The sequence below is a fragment of the Dermacentor variabilis genome, chromosome 7 (genome assembly GCF_050947875.1).
Source record: "Dermacentor variabilis isolate Ectoservices chromosome 7, ASM5094787v1, whole genome shotgun sequence".
NCBI classification, from domain to species: domain Eukaryota; kingdom Metazoa; phylum Arthropoda; class Arachnida; order Ixodida; family Ixodidae; genus Dermacentor; species Dermacentor variabilis.
Window position 1 is genome coordinate 161,406,861 of NC_134574.1, and position 25,138 is coordinate 161,431,998.

The 25,138-nt window shown below is 43.6% G+C and overlaps 3 protein-coding genes across 7 annotated transcripts in view; 1 reads left to right on the forward strand and 2 right to left on the reverse strand.

The window, feature by feature from the left end:
- Nucleotides 1–10,973, reverse strand: part of LOC142588332 (unc-112-related protein-like) — a 30,190-nt gene extending 19,217 nt beyond the window's left edge. The window contains exons 1-2 of one of the 3 annotated variants that reach the window (XM_075699946.1): nucleotides 10,595–10,973; nucleotides 4,173–4,331 (exon numbers count right to left, since the gene is read on the reverse strand). In XM_075699946.1, the coding sequence (XP_075556061.1) occupies nucleotides 4,173–4,311 (139 nt within the window). In that variant the 5' untranslated portion in view covers nucleotides 4,312–4,331; nucleotides 10,595–10,973. Of the gene's footprint in view, nucleotides 1–4,172; nucleotides 4,332–9,891; nucleotides 10,250–10,294; nucleotides 10,447–10,594 lie in introns of those variants that run through there. The other 2 variants (XM_075699947.1, XM_075699945.1) reach the window with 2 other exon arrangements.
- The window catches only part of LOC142588341 (hydroxyacyl-thioester dehydratase type 2, mitochondrial-like), a 47,896-nt gene extending 23,785 nt beyond the window's left edge, over nucleotides 1–24,111 (forward strand). For 2 of the 3 annotated variants that reach the window (XR_012829703.1, XM_075699967.1), the window contains one exon: nucleotides 23,298–23,411. The gene's annotated coding sequence lies outside the window, so the exon portion shown is untranslated. Of the gene's footprint in view, nucleotides 1–23,297; nucleotides 23,412–23,974 lie in introns of those variants that run through there. The other variant, XM_075699966.1, reaches the window with a different exon arrangement.
- LOC142588339 (leucine repeat adapter protein 25-like) lies at nucleotides 11,114–24,227 on the reverse strand. The gene is made up of 2 exons (XM_075699963.1): nucleotides 23,895–24,227; nucleotides 11,114–20,668 (listed from the first exon to the last, which is right to left on the reverse strand). The coding sequence occupies exons 1-2, from the start codon at nucleotides 24,225–24,227 to the stop codon at nucleotides 20,321–20,323; spliced, it is 681 nt and encodes a 226-aa protein (XP_075556078.1). The 3' UTR covers nucleotides 11,114–20,320.
- Nucleotides 24,228–25,138: the final 911 nt, after the last annotated feature.

The following is a 25,138-nucleotide window of genomic DNA, read 5'->3' on the forward strand; positions in this document are numbered from 1 at the left end:
TTGTAATTTCATGCTGCAACTTTGTGGAATTAAAAGACAACTTTGTGGAATTAAAAGAAGTTTCTCGTATTTCGACCATTAACAGCGCAGTACACATTCTCGAAACTTGCCAGTTGAAGTGCTTGGCTTTTGTATCCTATTCGAATACAGTGTAGATCAGTCTTGACCAATAAAAGGTTAAATAGGCATGAGCAAATGCGGCCAAGGTCTACGACATCACATGTGAGCTGGTGCAGGAACATTCAAGCAGGCATCACCACCTATCTTTGGTTTTTCAGTATTTTTCAGTATTGTACAAAGGTAATTATTAATTATATCTAAACTTACTTTTCCTATTTACAGTCCATTTAAGAGATGCATAGCATGTTTAACAAGGCACAGCTAAACTAGGGGCTCTCGCATAACAAGAACTTTCAATGTGCCTTCCATTTCGGTGCCTTTAACATGATTTTGACCCACTCTGTAGAATGCTCTGCAGGTATATGTTTCCTTTCAGTGGTCCAAAATAGTGAGGCGACCGAAATTCAACAGATTCAGCCTTTGAAGTGACTTTAAACCACGAAAGCTTTTGATTGATTATATTGTATTTTCAGGCCATTAAATGTCAAGGCAAACTTCACAATGCAACTTTGCAGTACTTCAGTCACTGCTTAGTGTAATCCAAGAAGTTGTACTTTCACAGGTGTGCAGAGAGAAAGGCCAAGTGAAACTCCTGTAGGTCAGGTAATAATAAAAGGTGTTCATGGACATACCAAGATGCCTTATTAAGTGTGCTAGCACACAACAAAAATAAAATATTTTCAGGAAAGAATGAACAGGTAGAATACTGAATTCCCACTGCTTAAGTGCCTATGGAACTATTTAGTGGTAATTAGGCTAGCGATTCAGGTCAACTTACAGCCTGTTTCAGAACTTGCACAAAAAGTATTTCCAATTCATTACCACACTATATAATGCTGTCACACCTTTGGCTGTTTTTTAGCGTGTTAAGTTTGCAACCGCACAATTTCACCAAAAACAATAAATTTCGAAAAAGCACCCATTTGGTAAAACAGCCCTAAAGAGTATCGTACTTGCATAATGAAGCGCTCTGCTGGGTGAATGTTTAACTACCAGTAATTCACAACCTTGCGAGTTACTGGTGTTGCCTGCTTTGCTAGAGTGGCAACAGATTTCATGCATGTTAACCTCTGAACATTAAAGTAATAAAAATTTGGTGAACACAACACCTGAAGTGGGGACATTTTTTTTCTTCTAAGTTTGGCCCTGAGCATGTATCTTCTGTAGGACACATGTGCACTTCATTAGCCATGCTTTATCCTTACGTGCAGCGCACAAGCAGTGGAAAGTTTGAACAGCACAAACTGACAACCAACGCACTCTTTAAGTCACAATGTTGCTAAATTTTGCCTGGGATGCGTCTAAATTAACTGAAGCATGTACCTCTCTGTTGTTTGGTCACAGTCAGACGACTTCCAAGGATGCAGTAGGGGTCTGACAAGCAAAGCTTTTTCACAAACAAAATTTATTGAAACTTGTAAACTCCATTGAAAATTCTGGAGAGTTGGCAGGTATGGATTTCGCGGACGTTGCGAGGCTGCCACTCCATGCAGCAACTACACCCGTGCCCAGTAAGAGAGAGCTTGGGACCCGTGCCAGAGGCAACGTCGCCCTAGTTGCCTTAATTCACACCAACTTTCTTTTTTAAAGACTGCTGCAGTGCCAGCGTGCGACATGGCCGTTTCCACGCGGCTGCCGTCGACCCGCCTGCCCTAGCTTTGTTTCGTGGGGAGAGAGAACGGGTGTTTCGGTCCTCCTCTCCCACCACCAGATGACTGACGGTGGAAAATGTTACCACTGCCAAATGCGGAAGAACCTGTCATGAGCTTTGTCTACTGCAGTGTCATGGGACAGGTGACAGAAAAACTGACAGGACAGCTACGACACAGTTCCGTCGTGTTCGCTGGTATGTCTCTCCACTAGGGATTACGTGCATGCCTTTTGCGCTGAAAAAAATCTGGCATGGCATTGCTGATACAAGCACAGTTACGGTGTAGCCGATGGAAAAGGCCATCACGTTAGAAGCTTGACAGCACAAGTAGCAGTTACCAGTTCTTGTTATTCTAAATGTGTGCTTGCCGTACTTATTTATGCCTGTTGGCATACAGGCCTTTTTAAATTAAGAAAGCATTACTTTAAGTCGGTAACTTGCGTTGGAAAAGAGAAAAGCAATCACCACTGTTGCTTCAGACAAGAGCCCTGTAATCAATGACAGCAAGCACTTCTTTTCTATACTCTTACCAATTCACTTATTATGCACAAAATTAGTACCTTTGATTCATGCGACACTGAATTTCAGAGAGATTTTTCAGGTGAAATATTCATTTTCTTTCCGCTTTTTATGGGCTGTGCCACTTGTTTACACTTAAGTCTTTTAAGAGAACTCTGCCTCATATTAGTTTGAAATCATTTGGACACCCTAACAGCTGCTGAATGCAGAATCACACATACAAGTTTCTTCATTCTGGTGCAAATTAAAGGGCAGGAAAACTGGCAAGACGGTTGAGACTATGTTTCAGTATGTACTATACTTTGTACGCCTCACATAATAGAGACACATTGGGATACGACACTTGCATGTGTGCACAGCACTGCAGCCCTTGACAGCCAGCCCTACCTGCCAGCATTGACAAATATTTATCGTACAGGTTCCATGGCTAGCATTTACATATACATTGATATTGCGTGGTCATGCAACCAGTGAAATAATTAAAGCACATTTTCACAGCAAACAGAATGGTAGTAAAGTGCTTAGTAGATTGTGAAAAGAGCCAAATAAGCCTAACTGCCTCATGTTGTTTTCCCTGTCTAAAACCATCTCACTTTGTCAACTGTGCAGAGCTACCCAATCACTTAGAATGACAGAAAGCTGAGCAAATAGGTGAGAATACACAATTTGAAAGCTTAGGTTAGAATTTTGTGTTGTCAGTTTCATTACATTTGTGTTGACACATTGTATGCCTAACCTCTAGAATCATGTACCTAATAACTACTCAAATTACACTGTTAGCAGGGAGTACATTGTTCATATCTACCTGTCGTGAAAAAGCTGCACCAAAGTTTTAGGTTTCTACAGCTTTCACCTTTATTAAGCATTTTTCGATAAGCATGTGGTAATCATCTAATCCCCTACAGCTTAGCAGCAAGAGGACAAAAGAAATAGGTTGCAGGGACTTGCAGATATGACCACGTGGCAACTTGGGAACCTTGTCACTGCCTGGCTGCCTGTGCCAATAGAAAGCAACAGCTGCAGCACAACCAAAAGGGGGGAAGAGGTCCCCTGGTTCATCCTTCCAGATGCAACCCCACCTTCTACTCAAAATAGGCTGTGGTGTGAGAGGTTACTCTCGGTGCCGGTAGACAGCAGGCGAGGTAGTGGAAGTAGGGTGGGGGGACAGTGTGACTTAGATGTTTTATTGAAGGGGAAACACAGAAGCTGCTAATGCATATACAAAAATGCATGAACATTAACATACCATGGCCCTAAAGGCTTTCAAGAGCAGTAGATACATTTTAAAAAATTTTTTTGCAATATCTAGTTATTGCATGACTAAAAGTCAGGGCGACCTGATGAATTCAGGCCAACAAATGGGTGGCCCCTCTAAAACAAGCCGAAGTAAGGAGCCGAAGTAAGGAGCACAGCTTGTGCTAAGCTAGCCCAAAACAAGTGGAACATTTTGTCCAAGGAACCTGCCTCATTTGGACTAAAAATGCACTATGTACATTACATTTCCATGCGCATATATTGGGAGATGACAGATTCTGTGAGCAAAAACTGGCCAACGTCAGTGACAGGGACGCCATTTTTTGTTTCCATTATCTGGCTGGGAATCTAAATGCTCCGGTCCGTGAAAGGACTCGCAATAGGCTAAAATTTTCACCATATTGTGTTTTCTTTTTTCTTTCTTTGTTATTAGACAGCTTAAATTATTCTTGCGTACCTTGCTGCTTATGGCACATGCTGAAGCAGATCTTATGCGGCCAAACAATGTCGCGCCTCACTGTGAGCATGCTACAATGCTATGCTATTCGATGCTCAAAGATGCGACAAAAGAAGAAAAGCATACCGACAACAGGAGCTAAGGAAATTTTCTTGAACAAGAACAACTCACTGAGCGATTCGACGAGCTGAAGCATGACGCCACCAATGTGCATGTCTCCCTTGACTCGCAGCTTGCGGTCAAGCTTGAGGTCGGTGACGTGGATGCACAGCTCCCAGCTGCCGTCCACTTTCACCCCGTCAGCTATCATGTTGTTCAGTTGTGGGTACACTGCGTGGAAACAAGGCATGAAATTGTGAAAGAAAGTCGTTCGCATTCAGCAAGTCATGAGGCAAAGTAAAGGAATGATAGAGTTCCAAAGATTACTTCAATACTTAAGGGAGACTAAACAAGGAAACTGTCACGCCAGACTGGAATATTACACTTTGAATGTGGTAAAAAAGTTCCGTTCAGCACGAAGAAGTTCGAAGCATAAATTCAGTATGCCAGAAGGCAATGCAAGAGCGCTTCTTAGAGCAGCTTTCTGCGAAGAGGCACAGACTGTTGCGATAGCTGGCTTGTACTAGTTGCATGTAAATTAAAGAATTAATCATTCTGCCAAACTTAAAAATGAACATCAAAATTACAGTCTTCCTGGGATTCTCCTGAGAAGGACGGATCCAAGCTCACAGGAAAGACATAAAACCTGATCTCATGCAATGATGTCGCTGCCACAGCCTTATGTGCAGAGATACCAAGTTACAGCCATAGCCATACAATTCTCAGCTCAATGCACCACTTCAACTCCAGGAGTGGCACACAGCACTATCTGTGCCCATAAGCAGAGCATACCACCACCTTCAATCGATGCAGCCACTGTGCTCTAGTTTTGCACCTCAGCCATTTCCAAGTTACAATTTCCTGATCAGGCATATTTCACCATTTTTCAAATCCTTCCGTTCATACTGGAGTGGAGGAGTGTTAATCATGCAACTCTGCATGACAGGAATCGTCATCCACTCCAAGGAGTTGAGGTGGAGTGTCTGTGGAGGAATGTTAAAAACTGGGAGGTGCAGGGGTTAGGCTAAATTCCGAGAATTCAAAAAGCGTCACATACCAGTCCAGCTTGACATACTCTTTGCACATAAAAGACAGGATACATCTAGGCACAAATGTAAAATGAGCCAATGTTAATCGTAATATCTGCTCTGCCCACATCAGTGTTACATGTAGGCATTCAAAGTTATGGGATATACTCAGATGGGGGACTGTAACATCTGTGACCAAGTGTATCAAATTGGATAAGTAATTAGAACCGTGGTGCTATCTGCCCATGTGATGAGATTAGGTGCTGGCTGTACAATTACACCAGTTGCACGCCAACTAATATATCGCAATGCAGATGTTTCTGCAAGACTGCACATTTTTCTTTCCATTGTGGTAGACTAAAAAGACCACAGCAGATAAGTTCAATTCCTATCTATATTTGCTCATGGGAATAGAGGCAGTGCTCATTGTCTGAAAAGCTCTCTCATACAATACCAGAAAATGTCAGTGATTAGGAAACAGCAGCCTCAGTATGAAAAGAATGCATTGATACCTATAAAACCATAACTATTCAGTGTAGTACAGAACATTCTATAAAGCACACTCCGCAGGCTACGATTTAAAATGAAGTCAGACAGGTAATGCCCTTAAATGTTGTGACATATGTTTTGCTGAACTTATAAACTGGCAATAAATTGGAAATATTCCACTGAATAAGAATCCAACCTCTTTGAACTTCAGTCACATGTTGTTCAAAATGAATTTCAGCACTGTAAAATTATGGCAATTTTATGTGTTTTGTGACGGAGCACATGAATTTCTGTCAGCGTTACATTTTTACAATGTAGCTTTGTGGCAGAAAAGCCATAGGCCCTGTACAGATTAGTGCATTCAGATGTTGCAGTTACACATGCACTTTCGTGATTTTGCAGGAAATCTGTTTTAAACATAGCGCTTGCATGTCTAGTAAGAAACACAACCTAGGTGCATGTGACGTATGATTTGTAATAAGTGCTTGCTGTAAATATCTTTGTGAACATTTACTAGAGCCATGCAAAACCATTTCCTATTTTCAATAGCCTCTTGTTCATTGTAGTTTAATGCCACCACCTCTGCTTCATTACCCCTACTGCTTTGCCTGTGTACAAGTGACAAGGGCACATCTCACAACCTACAACATGTTATTTCTACCTTTGCATATTGCAGACCTAAGTTTTAGGTTGAGCTAGTGGGATTTTTCTTCAACATGGCAAACTGCAGACAATGGGAGAATAGCTGTACAAACAGGATAGGACCCTTGTCTCATCAGCAATATTTACACTGCTGACAGTGTGCCTATTGTTTGTGTATCTCTTGTCTCGCTGCCTGTGGTGTTCTCCACATTGAAAGTGTTCTGCAAGTGATTGATAGATACACTTATCAAGCTTCCAAAGGCCGGCTTAACAATGAACACTCAAATTCCCTTGACACCACTAGTTCACTATTCCTGACCATGAAAGCAGTGATGTCTCTAACTTTTGTGCACAAATATTTCGCAGGATTTGCTACAGCAATGTTCAAAGCTGCTGTGTCACAACCAACTGCATAATGTTTCACTGCCAAACTTCTGCAAGCTTCTCAGATCAAACTAGTGAGAAATTGTTTATTCTGCTAGTAAAGTAAAGTTAAGAGAAATCATGCATGGGAGGAGCAGTTAAAGCCTGTACGTGTCGGGGATGAGTCAGACAGCATAAATGCATCATAGTTTCAGGATTTTCTTCTCCAGAATGTCTGAACTGACATCCGCACGCATGTGACTAGACAAGTGGAGCCTTGCTGTAGTCTCTCACATAGCTGCCAAGTTTTGCTTTTGCAAGTGAGTTTGCAAGGCCACTCTTGGCAGCATTTTGTGCGGTGTATATAGTAGAAACTTCACTGAATTATGCATGCACTCATGATAGTTTTTGCATGCAGGGAGGTGCCACTCCTAGTAAATTACCTAGCTTTTTACCTGCTTAACAGCCAAAGCTGCCCCAACATACAGATTCACTTGGTACTGCAGGCAATCTTGCTCACCAATGCTCTTATGTCCTCCCCCCTCCCCTCTTCTTTTTAACTCTTTCCAACTGGACGACTAATTAAGGCATGTTTCCGGCTGCAGCAGTTTGTTGGAAATGTGCAAAATTTGTCTACATCACTTTGGAAAATCAATGCCTCCTGTTCAAGTTACGCAGACCGCTTCTACATTTTTTCTCTCGCAAGTTTTGCCTCCTCCACACCTACGCCGCCCTACCACCGCGCCATTCACGGATCCCTCTGGCGTTCCAGCGTGACGTCACGGCGTGTAGTGGGCACACGCCGCTTCTACTACACATTCTACGCGTGGGCAGCTCGGGAGAGATGTAGTACCGGCCTCGCATATGCACGTGCGAGCCTCGGCGCCCGTGTGCGCGTCTCGCAAGCGCGCCGCACCTACGCTTGCGCCAGCAGACCTACCCCTACGCTCGCTTCGCTGTGCGGCTGCATGCGAATGCTCCTTGGGTCGACCGCGAGCAAGGCCGACTGAGAGAGCCCGGATCAATGCCCCACGCACATCGCAAACACGAGAGGCCGCACCCCCCGGCCACACAATTCGCTCGCGGAAATGAGTTGGAAGAAAGAGCGGCCGCTGTATCGTAGCGAGATGAGAGGTCTTGACGGCTGCCGCTCGCTTCGAGATGGAACTGTCTTGGAAGGCCGGTGGCTTCCGCGGTGGAACGCTGTTTGCAACGGGATGCTGCTCGCGGGACGAGCAACGCCAGCTGAAATAGCAGCTTGTTGCAGGAGTGCTGAACGGTGCATTTTGCACAACGTAGTTTCATGTTAACGACAAGAAAATCATGCGATCGCCAGGAACGAAGTGACAATACGAAAACATGTAATAATCGGCGGTTAGTTTAAAAGATCGCCGCCCATAGCGCTCGATTGCGGGGGATGTTTTTGCAACGTAGGGAGGAAATGCGTTGTTTTTACTACTGCAAGCCTTGGGACCGCTATCAAAGCATGCGAAGTTGCAATGCGACTCCATTGCTTTCATCACTGATTTTGTTGGCGCGTGTTCTTTACGATTTCATAGTGGAAGCGACGATACTTTTTGGTTTTTCCCTCTTTCTTTATTCGTGACAGGCGAGACTTATTTTCGTTTCGAAACATTATCCAAAGAGCGCGCTCATCCTGTCGCACCGTCGTCTGCTCCACTGTATCGGATTTCGTATGTTCGGCGGGTTTCGGTGTTACTTTCGGATTCTACGTTCGTGTCGTTGATCAATGACGTCATAGTAACGGCTACATAGGATAGATTAATGTATACCAACAGAGAAACATATCACCACTTCGCTCTTAATGACTACAGAGGGAGACTTGCGAGCCTGCAACTCAAGAAAAACGGGGCGGTTGAAAAACATGGAGAATTTTCTGCCACTCTTGGCTGCCAGACAACTGAGAAAGAGAAAAGAAAAATGCTGAAGCAAAACCAGACAGTATACGGCTCCAAAAGTTGGCAGTTAAGCAGCTTCATCGTTTGCTGCCCTCGTGTCACGGCGGAAGCATTTTCCCACAACAGCTGGTTCATGTTAAAACCGACGCCCAACTAACACGGTCCGGCGACAATTACTCTCGGCGGCGATTCTGCGGAACTCGTTTCTCTAGACGTGGCCTCAAGGTAATATTCATTAGCCGGGTGCAGCTTCAACTTGCAGAACCCCATGCACGGTGCGACAGTTGCGTAAGCCAGGAGCAGACGATGCCAGCATCGAGCGCTTCTGCTACTTCTGCTTCCGGAATCCGGTCCCCGATCGACCTGTTGCGTGGTTGCGTGCAACCGCTCCGACGCGCCAGGAAGGACGAAAAGTAACGTCATAAGCTTGAGGTAGTCCGTATCCGGAGGAGCTCATCGCGTGCATTGAAAACGTGGCGAGAAATCTTCGGCGCCAAATAAAGATGCTTCAGCGGAAAGAAGGCGCCATCCGATATCCAACTCTCCATAACACACGAAGATCGCGTCATACTAGCATTGCATTAGTAGTGGCATAACTCGTCTCTGTGGCACGGGAATTAACGGCGCGCAAGATAACATTTTCATATGAAAATGCCTTCTCGGCTACAGCCTTCACACAAGCTCATATCAAACAGCTGTTGGCCTTGCGCGTCTTCAGAAGAAGGCGGGCTTCCACAAGGCTCATATGCAAAATAAATGAATAAATAATGTGAAAAGCCGACACTTGCTAGTAAAACACGCGCAGCTAGAGCTGAGAGGTTGCTACTCGGTTAGGGGCACATGTTATCAAAAACCACACAAACAAAGCAATTGACATGCGCAAGTTGTTCAACAGCTGAACAAGCCAAGTAATCTCTGAGTAATTTCGTGCCTACCGCGACAGCACATCCTAAATCGTGGAAGTCTTTCCACCATCTATGATAACGCAATATACAAGCCGTGACAGGCCTCTCCGTGTGATCGAACTTTTGGATGCACGCCTCGGTGCAAACCTTCGGGTAAACATTCAGAGGTCATTGGTGATGACTCACGACTATATATATATGACATGCGCTGGGGCCTTATCGGCTTCAATGAACGTCGATTGCACGTCATCTGCCGAAAATCCATCTGCTCGTGCTCGTTCGAAACGTCACATCAACACCATGAGACCGGGCATAAGCAAGACGTACATACACCGTCACGTCGCGCCGCTCGAATGACCATTCAATGTAACTGTGTCACCGCTGTGTTTTCCTGGCGGACCTTTTAGTCACGGAGAGACCACAACGGCGCTATCCGGTTACTCACCGTAGCGCGGCCATGCAGGGTCGGCCGCTAGCACCGGCAGCTTGCTCGCCGTGGCCGTGGAGAACGCACTTACGTCGGCCGCCATGTTCGCTCGGTACCGTGCAGCTCACGACGCCCGCCTGTTCTCTCGCTCGCGCGCGGCTTTCTTTTTACTGCTCGCTGGAGGGATCACGAACACGGCAAGCCGCGGGTTGCACTATACGCCACACGCCGAAACAAACTGCATGATACTCGTTCAATCGGCCTCTGCGCCGGTGACTTGACTGAAGCGAGCGCGAGCTACTACGTGGGCTCGAGAACGCCCCAACGCAAGCAGCCGAGCGCAGGTCGTTGGGGAGCGAAGTGAAGGAGGTTGGTTGGACCACGCCGGCGCCAGGCATGACCAAAAGTGTAACCCACGAACCTTTCGACGTAGGAGCGACGTGGGAAGCTCCCGGCGCCGCTTTCTTGGTTCCTCGCCAAGGCGTCCCAAATAAAATCGGGTGGCGCTCAGCGCGGTGCCAGTAGAAGCGCACGGCCTCACCGCGCCATCGCCTGAACGCAGCAGTGCTTGTCGCTCCGGAGAGACCGAATTCGTTCAGCGCCGATCATGTCGTACCGTAGCAACGTCGTTTCAAAAAAAACGTAACGACAGCTGCAGACAGCCGATCGAGATTCTCCGAAGAGTTCACGAGCCTCAACATTTTGAGGAGGGTGGACTTACCACTAGTCGGACGAGAGTTCTGTTACCTCGACGAACACATTCAACGTCGTCGGGCGTTCGGAGACGGTCGTTCCCAGTTGACTTTGCTGAGGGCCCCCAGTTTTTCGACGAACAAGCACGATGTTTCCCTCGGGCGCACTCGACGACCTACGACGGCCGCATACCCTTGCAGCGATGATACGGCCGCGCGTAGTCACCAACTTAGCTCACTTCACTGGCTGGGCCTTCGCGCAAACTGAAAGTGCGGAAAGAAACTTTTTTTCTTTATTTTTGTCGCGCGTGCCGAGGATCTGACGCTGCGCCGACGGACGACGACAGCGAGTAACCAACAACGAAAAAAGGGCGCGGACACTAAGCAGAAACGAAAAAAATCCGCCGCGTAAAGAAAAATTTACCAAAAGGAAATTGGTGAAGGGAGGAGCCATGGTCCTTCCTTATATGGGCAATAGGCGTGACGTCACGAAGCGTCGTATCAAGTCGTGCACTTCAGTGTGTACGCCGATTGGTTGGAAATGGCGAAGACGCTAGGGGAAGAATAAAATCATAAAATCTACGTGAAAATATTCGCAGATGCTACTGTCCGCTGCTGCGACGTCTGGTTCTGTCATTTCTATTGCCTGTGTGGATACTTCGCGGTTTCCTTGGCATTGCGAAATGTTTTCGAACAAGCCGCTTTCCAGCTCAGCCACAAATAACGTGGCAAGCGTTCTGCCTGTGAGGTCATACAAAACAGCGCCCGTTCGATGTTTGCTCGAACGGAGAGGCTGTAGTAAGTCGACGACTGAGGCATTCACGAATCTTTTGAGTTCGCTGACGTTTATCACTTCGAAGTTAATGTGTATACGCGTGTGTTGTAAATAGTCAGGACATTGAACGGTTGCACAGTTCACGATCACTTCGTGGGGAGACCACGCCCATAAAATGCAAGGCGCGCGATCGCGCTATCACTGAGTCATAAACTCGCCGTTCGGGGCTTGACTTGGAAACTTTTTATTTCTCAAACCCACGTGTACACAGTTTACACAAAACAGATCCACCGTGCTTGTTCCGAACTAATAACAGGCATACAAGTATTTATGGCAACGGCGCCGAGTTCTTCAAAACCTTAGCTGTAATGTCGAAAATGCGTTCAAGAGAAACATTGCAGTACCGTGCCAGCCCAAACGATGACATTTTACAGAGGACTTCGGCGAGTGTGCATTTAAGCAGCACTGTCCGAGCCAAAATAAAAACTTCCACAGAACAGCACGCGTACCGTATATTTACAACTTGCGGCGAGACATTGCGAAAGTGTATATAGAAGATAATGAAAGATTATTTCAGTTGTGCAAAATGAAATGTTGAATCAGCAGTGTGCCAGAAATAAAGGTGTAAATAAAAGAGTACGAAAGCTGCTAACGCTTGAAAGAGCGTATGCTTGGGAATGTTGGTAACGTATAGTAACAACTATAACTTTTTTAATGCACATACAAAAAATAACACACGACTTAAAGGAACGACGCACTATATCCACGTCGTTCCCTTCAGTCCTGTGTTCTTTATTGTGTGCTAAAGAAGTTGCAACTATTCTTGCTAAAGCTGCTAAATTACAAAACTGCTGCCAAGATGACACAAATGGATGACTAGAATCAATATGGTCAAAGAGAAATGAAAACTATTTCAACACAACAAATGACGGGAACACGAAAGTTGGAATGATAAAAAAACTATGCTTGTGCACTTGTAATGCGAGCTAGTATATGGCAGAGGATGATTAACAGGTTTCTTAACTAATGTAAAATATATACACCAATATCAAGGCTAGACACATTCTTGAGCCAGTTAAACAAATACACATGGCCAATGAATAAACTAGTAAAATACATAAATGACAATACTGATAATAAAACTCGGTTTTGTTTCACAAAAGAAGTGTCAAAATTCAGATTATTTTGTAGCTGATGTCACCCTGTCGAAAGTAAACAAAATGCATGTGTCAGAAATTTGATAAATGTTACATGTGGGCTTACACTGCAAAAACAAAAAATTGCAACATTTATTAAAAAAGAAGGTGCCTAAGCCACCAAACACTTATTTAATTAGGCAAACATTTTGCAGAAACGAAATACCATGCTGGGAAAAAATAGTGCACTTGCAAGCCAAACGATGGAGACCATGGCATCGGCAAAAAGTTAAAATTTCTTCGAGCACAGCTCTACAACATGGCATTGCTTCAATGCATGGTACTGGTCAAACATGCACACGTAGGCTTTAAAAAAAAAGTTTTTTGCTGCTGCACTTGTCTCCAAGCTTTTGCTCATGACTGTACATGTTATTATTTAAAAGGTATGCTTCTTAAATGAGGGCAGTAGACAAAGCTCTTCACATAATGTTCACCACTATAATCATAGAACAATGCTGCTTGAAGTATAAGCAACACAATGACTTGTAAAACCAACAAAAACAAGAAATTTAGATTGTGAGGCACCCGACAGTAGCAGAATGTCAAAATTATTGAATGAATGGCATGCATTCAAAATAAATAAATCATGAGCTGCTTTTGGTTTTGTGTGATGAAATGGTCCAGCGTGTTTATCACTTTGTGTGTGCTAACCCATGATCGCATCTCGCATTCTCTGAAAAGGGGTCCACAAGAGACAGTGTTCACAGACGGTGTGTCAGTAGTGCTCCACCTGATATAAAATGGATGTGTGCAAGGATACAAGACAATGTAGACCAAGAAAACAAAACAAAGAAGTTTTGATAACATAAGATAATAAACACCACACAAAGTCAACAGCGTGGCAAAAGTTATCAGCAACTACATTGCTTGTGAATGGCAGTAGACATACATCACTTCAAGCTCGTTGGAGCATTGATGTTCTTGTTTCAATTATCACAAGCTTGGACATTCTGGCAGTAATATAACACAAGGCAAAGCTGTGATTCCATGAAAACGCAAAACATATTTGTTACACCTTGTTATGCAGAAGCTGAAATAAACCTGGGTATCGCCCAAAGTAACCAAGGACCAAGGTTCGTCGTTCATCAACATTGCATGTTTCAAAACAAGTCGCATATTGTTGATTGCTTTGTCTACACAAAATTTGATACGGAGGCCGCATTTGTATTATCTGGTGCCTGAGGAGTGCCCTTGCCTTTCTTCAGCCACTTTTGGCTGCGAAAACTGCATTATTTTTTGCTGCTATGTCTATGGAAACAAAATGGTGTGACCCACTTAAATGCTAAGGAACATTAAGATACATCAAAAGCATAGCAAGCCTGCCATATCTTGGATGTTTTTTACAGTTAAGTAGAATTACAAATTATAGGCCGAATTGCTTATAGAGCTAATTTCATTGTAAACAAGGCTCCCATGAGGCAGCCCAAACCTCATTTTAGTTTTATTCCCCATGCTTAACATCACTGCTTTTATTCCTACCCTGTTTAATATTGACCAGATGGGTCTACATTAAAACCTTGGACTGAACACCTTGGTCTTCATTAGCCTTCATCATGTGTATGGCCAACCTGTTAAGCAGTTTTGTTTAGAGACAAAGTGCTTGCAAGCTTATTTTCGCCATCTACAATGCTCTCATACAGGAGCTGAAATGTTTTCTGTTTTACTCCTTGTGTTTGACCCCATTGTCCTTACCTTTTACCAGAACAAACAATTATGCGAGTCTGAATTGTTGACAGTCATCTGCACTATATCTACATTCAATGCAAGTGGGGAAATACATAAGTTACACATGCACACCACTGAAAAAAAAAGAAAGAAAAAAAGAACTGCTGTTCATAAATAAATACTGTTCAACTAGATAACCATTGGCACACTTGAACAATGGCAGTTTTAAAGCTTTGTTCATGCATCATGCAGCAGAATTACTGCGATGTGGCATGGTTAAATAAAAATGAATGAGGACATGCCAAAAGCTATTCAATCAGTTATCTGGAGGCAAAAATATGGCTCTAAAAAGGTCGCTTGCTCAAGGAATGGCCACACGGAGAGACAATTATTATAGAATGCAGGACTCCAATCCACAAGTTTCTCACACACAAGACTAACTAAATGAAATCAGCAAGAGATGCAAGAAAATTAACAAAGCAGCTACACCAACAAATGTGTTTTAAAAAAGCAATGCGTTTCTTACAGAAGTCTCGGTATAAACAGTAAGTTAAATTACATCTATTCATGCTAGTTAGAAGTTTTAAAAAATGTTCCACTGACTTTGTGCAGATCTACAAATACGAAAGTTGTTCGCTTCCCGAATAAGTGAAGTGAGTACAAGATATATGTGAGCATTATAGAAAGACTTGGATGATGAAACTCCGGAATGGTAAACATGCCAAGTTTCACCAGGTAAATTTGTGATGATATAGCAACGTGATTCAGCAAAACATTGTCCAACACTGTTATATTATTGTAATTGCTCAAGTATTTATAGGCGAGCAATAGGAAGGGTGACCCGTTTCACGTACATGGATGAAATGCATGTGTTTGTTGCTGCCTCAAGGCTGATTATGTTTTTTTTAAATGGTGTTTAAAGGGACACAAAAGGCAAATTTTAAATTAGGCTAGAGATATAGTCTAATCATTTATAGCTCTCTTAGCACTGGTCAGCACCTTTTCTACATTTTCCAATGCCAGCCAGACGCGGCCGATTTAACCGTTCACCACCCTCTCCTGTCGTCCTTTCCTACTCTCATGTTCACAGCTGCTTTATGGTCATGGGGGAGAGTACCATCTGGGTGGCGCCTCACGATGGAAGTCAGAGGAAAACTGACAGACACGTGATAACCTGAGAGACGCAGGGACGGAGCATCTATCACTTTTCCACCCGAACGGCAGCAGCATGCCGCAAGCAGTCGTACCATCCGGGTAGCGTCGCATTGTGGCAGCCCACTGAACTAAGGCGGAGCAATTGCACTGGCATTGACAAAATAGAGAAGGCCAAGCACTGGTTCACTAGTCAAGCATGACTTCCGGCAAACAACTCAATTTTTATGATTTTCATGAATGGTCTATAAATCACACAAAAGAAAGCGGTTGTGAAAAAAAGTCGCACTTAAATGCCACTAAACATCTGGGCCTTCCATCTCGCATAACTTAATGAATGCAAGCTATTCCGAAACATAAAATGTATAACTTGCTGTTCCAGCACCGCCTATCTAGCCTAACTTAGTAATTTACTTCAGCACCCCTTTAACATGACAGCTTGCCTAGAAATCCCGACGAGAAAAAACAACTGCAACATGTCACAAACACAACATCTGTACTAACAGATAGTGACATAGCTTTGAATACACAGGGTCGATGTATGTTGACAGAACCCAATGAGGCTGATAACAGTCCATGTCACAAAAGTACACATTATAGTTTCATTGTGCACATAGAGTTCAAAAGAGTACTTCACACAACATTGAGTTTCATGTCACAAAGAACTAATCAGGGTGTGCTGATCCAGATGATAACATGTCACAATTAGGTGCAGCATCCCTCATGTGTGCTTATCATTTCTGGCATACATTATAAAAATGACAATGTCCATGTGTGCACAGCTGTTGCATTCTTCACAGACACTACAAACATAAGCGCCGAGATAACCAAGTTCTGAAAGAAAGGGGGAGGGGAGGAGCATAATATTATCTGGCATTATATGAGAAAGATTAGATGAGCTGCCTACACTTTGTTTCATGCTTAGCAGGTAATGCTGTGGAAGCTGCACTAGTAGTGCGGTCATAGAAGTATCGCTGTGTGCATTCACAGTGCAGCTTTTTTTTTTTTTCCCAACACTTTCTGTGAAATACATGCTTCACATATTACAACTAGAACCTTCGAATGTAAGGTTACATCGAATCGCAGATTATTTCTGAACTGCTGTGCTTCTGGAAAGAGTCGTAATATCGGGTGCTATAACGTAAAGCTATTTCAAACTTTTCTGTCAGCCCTATCAGCTCTATCAGCTCTGTACAATCGGTCAAAACATTTTCAGGCCACCCCCACTTCTCCTGTCTGTCACGCAACATCACGAAAACCGTGATAGTTCCCCATTTGATATGATGTGTAAACACTGATTATACGTGAATAGACCGAACAAAAGAAAAATAACTATTTCTGATTCGACGCCTTCTCGCCATTAGCCCTCTGCTATTGGTAAAAAATTCTTGGGCTGTTCCCACTTCACCTGCCTGTCCCACGACATTGCAAAACTGCGAAAACTCACTGCATCAAAGTGACGTGTACGCATTAAAGATGCATCAATATGCCAAACAAAACGACTTTTTTCTGAATAGCCGGGGACTGTCCCATTTCAAGAAGAATAGAAGATGGCTGCCCGCTGATCGCTCAGGCACTGGCTACTCGCACCTGCCAGAGAGCATTGATTTATTTATGCGTAATAAAGCTTTTTGCAGTGCAGTACATTATCTAGTCCTCCCGGCATGTATACGACGTCGCTCCACCAACTCTTCGTTGCTGAAGATCTCTTTTAGCAGCATTCTTAACCTTCCGTTGTATACTGCCGCAATTTTCGACCAGCCACCGCAATCTAGTAAGAGGAAGCAGACCAATTGCAGATTCCGGCACCACCCTCTTCATCTAGCTATCAATTTTCACTGCGCTGGCTCGACTCCATTGAAGCCCTTTCCACTTGAGCATGCTCCTCACCTGTTGTCAGCCAATTAGATAAGAAAAAACCTTCATTGTAGGCAATGTTATTCGTTTTAAAGCAAACAAAAGTGACCTCCTATAAAAGAGGAGAACGTTTGATTGGGCTGTTCAGACAACCCTGTGGGTCACCACCCGATGCTTGCATCGGTGCTTACATGAATTTGACATAAGGAGATTGGCATAAAAACAGATTGGCATAGTTTTACGTTATAGGGCCCATGTTTTCGTTGCATGTGCAAATAGAGTATTGCAGCTGCTGGTAACAGAAACATGTCACTCTGCTCGTTTGGTGGTTAATAGGTTGATCTGCGACATCTGCCATGTAATATTTAAGTCACATTTTGTGATGCAAAAGAATGAGACTCGATGTTTCACTGAATTACACGCTACTCTCTGGTAGCCAATGTGCACTGTGGGAAGAGTCTCGCTCCTTCGTAGCATTCCTGCTGTGCGTAAAACAAAGTAGCCCACATCCTGTGAAAGCCATAGCCAAAGCAAAGAAATGTACTTGGCTGTCGTTTCAAGTGCACAATACCTGAGGTGAGATCGCGCAAGCATTTCGCTTTCCAAACATTCGCCTGCCCTCTCGTGATTCACATGGCGCCGCCCTCCTGCTGTGCGGATGTCCACTGACAAAAGCATGGCACCCGGCGAATCACAAAAAGGCTAGCTCGATGATTGCACAATCTCGCCCCTTATGCAACGGCTCAGTGGCTATAAAATGCTGCTGCTTGGTACAAGGTCAAGGGTTAAATACCCGGCTGTAGCTGCCACATTTTGACGAGTGGAGAATGCAAGAACACCAGCGTACGGTACACTGGGCGCACATTACAGAACTTCCGAAGGTCAAAATTAATCTGAAATCTTCTACTACAGTGTATCTCATAGCCAATGTCGTTTTGGGACATTTAACACAGACAGTTGATATCAACTTGATGTACAGCACACGCTAACTTGAAGCAAATGCCTGCTTTTTCGCTACAGGCTGTTTGACGTTCCTGATTTTTGCAGTAGGTTGAAAGCGCATCCGCTGATGCTTTCTTGAACACAAGGACCTCTTGGCAAACATTAGTGTGTGATGTTAATATTTGCACTTGCTAAATAGTCGCTGTTTCAATATTAATGAAATGTTCCTTTTCATCTCGGTGCGCCCTGTACCTCTGAAGCACACGTGTAGGAGTTTTTCATAGTGCATAGTTGTGAAACCTATGTTCACTGCATGTCCTCCTTGGAACTTTGTAATTTTGTGCCAGATCGTGTGAATGTCTAAGTTATGTCAGCTTCAAAGCTTGCTCTCAATTCATTAATCTCGGCAAAAGATCCTGTCCTTGTCCGAATTTGCCAAGCAAATTCAGAGTGGTATATGAAAGCTTCTTTTTCACGCATTGATGTTTCAGGCACGAATAGGAAAAGGCAATTAAAGAGCTCAATGACCACATTATGATCCTTGTTCCTGCGGAAGAAATTCCACAGTGGTATGGCCTGATTGCCTGTTGAAATGGATATGGCGGAGTGCTCTCCAACTGTGCTTAGCAATGGAGGTCTTTGTCAATTAAAAGTAGTACTTCTACGTCTAATGCAACAGTATACGTCCAAAGTTACAAAACAACGATTAACCTCTAAGCTGCCTTAAATTTAGGCAAAACAGCTGCCGCTTAAACACCACGTACCTCGCCAACACGGCGACAAGACAGTTATTAAAAGAGGATCCTGATATTTGTCAGGACACGAATATACTCTTGCAACAGTGATTAATCGAACCAGAAACAACAGCAAGATTGAGTCCTGTGTTTACAAACACATTACAACCGTTTGTGTCAGCAAATGGGTTACCATTCCTTAACGTGATTTAGAGTGCACTTCTCCACGACTGTTATCTGTGTGCTTACATATTTTATGCACCATTATGAGTAAAACAATTTTCTGGAGTTAGCCTTCTCATGTGTCCATTCCGTCTGTCTACATACGAGCTAGGAAGCTTCAGCATTTGTTGATACAGCGTAGAAGGTATTAGGATGTACAAAAAAAAATTATTATGAGGAATCTTTAAATTTTTATAAAGGAACTTCTTTAATGCTGCGCCACTTCTCTTTTTTTTTCTTTCAGACATCTATTATAGTTACACGAGATGTGACATGAAATATTATAGCACTTACACAATGCAATATGCTATGCCAATATGTTGGGCTGCGAATCTGTAGCGATGCCTTTTACGATGCTAGTGTTCTGCTGCGCTTGTCACATTGGTGAGTGACCGGAGCAATGCTCCGCACACTCAGGAACGTGAAGAGTGCCAAAAGAGCGTTAGCATCGGAAAAGGCATCACTACAATATTGTGGCCCTGTTCACAATGGTGACACACCATTCTAAAATCTGTGTGACCCCTATTCAGTTGAAACTGCCAAGGGCACACTTCAATAGCCTTTTTTGTGACCGCAGTTCATGAGTGGCCAACTCGAGTATTTCAATTTCCACATCTCGCCTTCAGTGTGCATAAAGCAGTGCTAGACAGAGATCTTGTGACGCTCGTTTTCATTTCGTGTTGTTTTCTCCCTTTATCATTGGATCACATGCTAGCATGCCACCACTGCTGGAATCAACCACTTGGCACAATTAATGGTAACAACATGATAGAATATGAGAAGAATCCATGCAAAATATGGCCACTGAATGTTATGACATATCAATTATTTTAGCGAAACCCTCTGCGCTTGTGATTATGCTGCTCTTCAGCAGCTTTCCATCGTTTTCTCAACAAGACAAACAAATTTCGTACAGGGAGACAGCAGTAAGATGCAGACATGACAATGATGAAGATGCAAATATGCTGATGCTTCATCAGCTTTGACGTTTTGAAAAAGTGCGCGATACGGAGTCTCAGCTCGGCTTCAGGTTTCTGCCTTGAACTGTTATTTCACTCCAAGAGTCACAAGCGTTCACCCTACTGCCCAAGTTGACGACAACCTTACAAGATCACCTGAGCATCTGCTCCAGTCCAACAAGCCACATCATAAACATACCTGTGGTCATCAGAGCCCACATTCTCAACACATCTGCAGCAATGGTTGCTTGATTCACAGAACGTCATCGTACTCGCCGCTGGAGCCGGATGAGCTGTCGATGGCTAGCGTCCTCTCTGGCACGGCCATGAGGTTCCTCGGCTGATGCCGGGTGTCATAGCGGCGTGGCGTGGAGCCCTCGCTGCTTGACCGTTGGTGTCGCGCTGTGGGTGGTGGGATGGGAGTCAGGTCGAAAGCGGCAATGCTGGTGGGCGATGCCCCATTCAGCTGACTCAGCAGTTCCTCTTGGGTGGGGTCCCAAGATGGTGACCTGTCCTGAAGTGCCTGTTTGTACTCCTGGATTGATTCGTTGAGCGACCACAGCTGGCAAAGAAGTGACATGTCCATTTGACGAAGTCCCACCTGCGTGGAAGACAAAGCACATGTGTGAGGACAAGCACATCAGGCAACATTGTGAAACATGTTACCAGTGCAAAATCAGTATGGAAACAAGTAGGAAACGGTAAACACCACAAGCGCTAGACTACTACTGAAATATACTTAAGAAGAAGTTTTAGTTTGGGGCCAACTCTTACTTCCCTATTTAAATACACGTAAAATGCAGAAATGCTTTTAAGAGACAACTGTTAAACTGATCTGAATTAAATTTATTGCAATTGAGAGAGCAAGTTCTAGCAACCCCTGTAAACAAAATTATGATTTATGACCTCTAATTTCTGACAAATATTCTCAAAAATTGGTAATTAAAAAAAATCTAGGCACGAAGTTTACAAATCCACAACTCCACGCAAAAAAGATATCGCAGTTCTGTGAACTGCATCAGTTACAGCATCTAAAGTGGACAAATTTTATATTTATGAATTTCCAGCTTACACGAAAATGTTACAATGTTTATTAGGGTTTTGCAAAACTCCTACTCACACATTAGTGGTGTATTTCAGAGTGGTGCACAATACATGCATTTTGTGTGCTTTAGATGTATCAGGTGCAGTTCTGAGAATTGTAATGTTTTTAACTTCTGAGTTGTAAACTTGTTAGCTGAGCTTCTGTAAATTTAGCAAATTTCAATATCTTTTTGTACTGGTGGTCTAAATAAAAAAAAAATGTGCTTCCTACATTCACTTGATTTCTACCTTTTTCCTTTAAATGCAACAAACTTCATGAAAATCAGTGCAGTGGTTGCCGGGAAAAATGATTTCTCCGTTCCCGCGTGCCTAGGTTGGAACTCCCAAGCTAAAACTTCCTCTTGCCACTTTTTCACGAATCTAGCAACTAACTAAACTGTCTGAAGGCACACATTATATTACACATCGACAATTTTCCTCAAGTGAGTCAGTTCATGACCAGAATTTCCAGCCACACTCGGGTATTATAGAGTTTTTCAAAGCTTGGTAGAAGAAAAACTGCTGTAGCAGCCGTTCGACCACCATGCAAATGATGGGAGCTACAGACATTTGCTGGCAGGCACTTGTTTGCCCATCCTGTACTACAGATTCATTGCTCTAGCTCTGCAAGTTTTATTTCCCACAACTCAGTCTGTTTTCCATTTGCTCAATGCTTTGTAGTTTTGCACTAGTGCCACAAATATGCACAAATTTTCATGTGTTTTAATGTGTTAGCATTGGGGGTGTCAAGGTGGAAAAAATCTGCGTGTGTAATGTGTAGAATGCCGGTCACATGGTATATATAGTGCAAGAGATGGTGGTCTGCTTTGGGCCATCGTCAGTTGCACTTCGCTCCTCAAAGAGGCAGGACATGTGTCAAGTGAGCTCCCGGACGACACTTGAGAAATGTGGTGAACACAGCGTGGGTCGGAGAGAAAACGGGGATAGCCAATATTTTAATTGACATAAAGATAAAACATGGAGCTGGGCAGGCCATGTAATGCATAGGATAGATAACCGCTGGGCCATTAGAGTTACAGAATGGGTGCCAGGAGAAGGGAAGCGCAGTCGAGGAAGGCAGAAAACTAGGTGGGGTGATGAAATTAGGAAATTCACAGGTGCAAGTTGAAATCAGTTGGCGCAGGACAGGGGTAATTGGAGATCGCAGCGAGAGGCCTTCGTCCTGCAGTGAACATAAAATAGGCTGATGATGACGACAATGAAGAAGATGATGATGATTAACACGGCTTAAATCATGGTTCCGGGGCCCTGTCAAGTCATTGCTGTCACCTGCTCATCAGAATCTGTAGAAGATATAGCTACTTTATTGATTTGAAACTGTGGTAACATCCTTTTGTATCACAAGTTTCAGAGAACCTTTCTCCAGATACACCAATGAAATGATCCGATCTTTTTTTTTTTTTTTTGAAAACCTTGTGGCCTAGCAAGTTTGCAGTGTTTACAGCACGTGCGATATTTACACACTCTGTCTTATCAATTCCGTACAGTACAGCGAAGGATACAGCTCGTGCCAGGCAATCGATAACCACAACCAGTCGCACATACCACCAAAGAGAGGAAGGGCCCGCCCGTAGTGTGCCACGGATCCTTCCACAAAGTTTTTGTTCAATCGGTGTTGCACGGAGGACATTCAGAAATGGAGGAGCCCTTTCTCTGGTCCACTCTTCTGATTAGTTGGCACAACCCATAGCTGTCACTGTGGTGCACGGGAGTTGGTCAGATGTATTACAGTGCCTCACTTTACACACGAAGTATAAGACAGAATGTTTTAGTAAACAATCAGGGCACTTGTCCTGCCAGAAATGGCGCTTACACAGTCATGCTATCTCAGTCAGGCTACCTGCGCATATTGCTGAATGTAATGATGTAAAAGCGTTCGAAACTCTTCTTGATAGTTTTGTTCCTTGAAATTAATTCAATGTTTTCTTGGTGTTTGCATTCCTGTCAATCATTCTATGCCACTTGTTTGATGATCTTGATATTTTTTGATGATGCTTTGTTGAAGTTTTATGATACGTCAAAGTTCCTTCCATATCAGTTTTGTATTTGTGATGTATTCCCTCTCTGTAATTACCTTCACATGAGGGTTAACGGTATGTTTAAATAAATAATTGCATTATGTGCAGAGCCGTGAGCCAGACCAAGCCTATGCCTGTGCGCTTGCAATCGCTCCCTTACTAGCTGAAGTGCTGCTCAAGAAACCTGCGTACACACTAGCAGCACATTCTTCTCTAGGCCATGCTTTAAGAACGGTATGGCTTACTGTAAGCAGATATGGGTTTGTGCTACTTGCAGTGTCCCTATCAAAATTTTTCAGTCATTTATCGTGGATTTTGGGGGGGCTTGCTGGTATTTGTGGCTTCCTTTTTTTTTTTTTTCAATTTAAGTAAATGTGATACGCAACCTTACCTTCATCAACCCATACGCACAGTCAAATTTTAGTGTGGCCTGGACTGATGCACTAAGTAACTTTTGTCGGCAAGTAGAAAAGCGACGTAAACATATTACTACCGTCAAAATTAGACATAATGAACACAGATACATCAAATTATCACATATAACAAAGTAGCTCTCCAAATTTTTTGGCTGATATTGGTGGGTAATGAGCATGTGCTTATAACAAATATGCGATATAGGAAGGCATTTCCATGTTGCATGCAACTTACGACTGTAATCAATAAGTTAAAAAAAATCAATCAATAAATAAGAATACAAGTTATCACCATCTCCTTGCGGAGGACTGCCAGCTGTGCATCGAGTCTTGACGATCGGCCTGACCACGTGTTTTGCGCTTCTTTCCCAGTGCCACCAGCGACGCGGCTGTTTCCAAGCGAGCCGTGCGAGTGCTCCGCATGCGGCGCTCGTTGTCGAGATGCCGATGCTCGACTAGCGCTGCTACTCCGTGCCGGTGCGACGGGGGCCGCCCTGCTCAGATCCTGCTGAATCATGGTGCGCATGAGATGCACACGTTCCAGCTCACGCCACTGGCTGCTGTTGAAGTTTATGAGGCCACTCAGGCTTTTTGGGAGTGGTGGCAAGTCTCTCAGTGCTTCCATTCCCTTCCGCTTCTACGGACACACTGTAGCGGACTGAATGTTTGAAAGGCCTCGCACCTGCATAGAATGAAATAAAGAGAAAATACTGAAAAACGAAAATCTAATCTGCACTCGACAAAAGTTCACTATATCTTGGCAGGAAGTGCGGAATTATTTTGTAGTATTAGCTGAAAGTCCAATAGGCGACTGCCTTTGCAATTCCCGTGAAGCTGCAACTCAAGTCTATGTAAGCAGCTCTGTGTCTTGTTACAGGGAGAAAAAAAAAAAAAGAAAAAATCTTTATCAGGAACACGAATTCTAGCGTGTACGTGATCTCCTCATTTCACAGCACTTTGTGGATGCACCACACTAGGAATGACCACAGAAGTGGTTAAGCAAACCGTAAGCCATTTGATTACCCCTGGACCCACTCATTAGTTCACATGTACAACTCTAGGTATGTGAAGAACTTCTAAAACCCACCACTACCATGACTTTGCACAAGGTAGCCTTGTGGTTAATGATGACAACCAGTTTCATTATGACCATAATACTTGGAAATTCTTAAAACAATCCAACCACGGCTATACCTTAAGGTATGTGCACTGCAACATTATATGCATGATCTATAACTCAAATAAAGACTGGTTTTCAAGTTGACCTTTTTAAATGAAATGGTCGTCTTGAGACGAGCCTTGCCGCTTATTTTGGTTTGTTTTGAGAGGGCCATCTGCTTGTTTGGCCTGGTTTCATCTTGAAACCTTGACTATGACAACATTAAGCGAGAATGTCAAATTAAGAGATCTCATCGGTAATGTTTTCTACAAAGCAAACATCACTTCAATAGTTCAAAGTAAACAGTTGTACTTGCTTAAGAGGTAGAGGCCAAACCTTGAAAATATGTTTAAATAGTACTGAAGCACACATTTTAT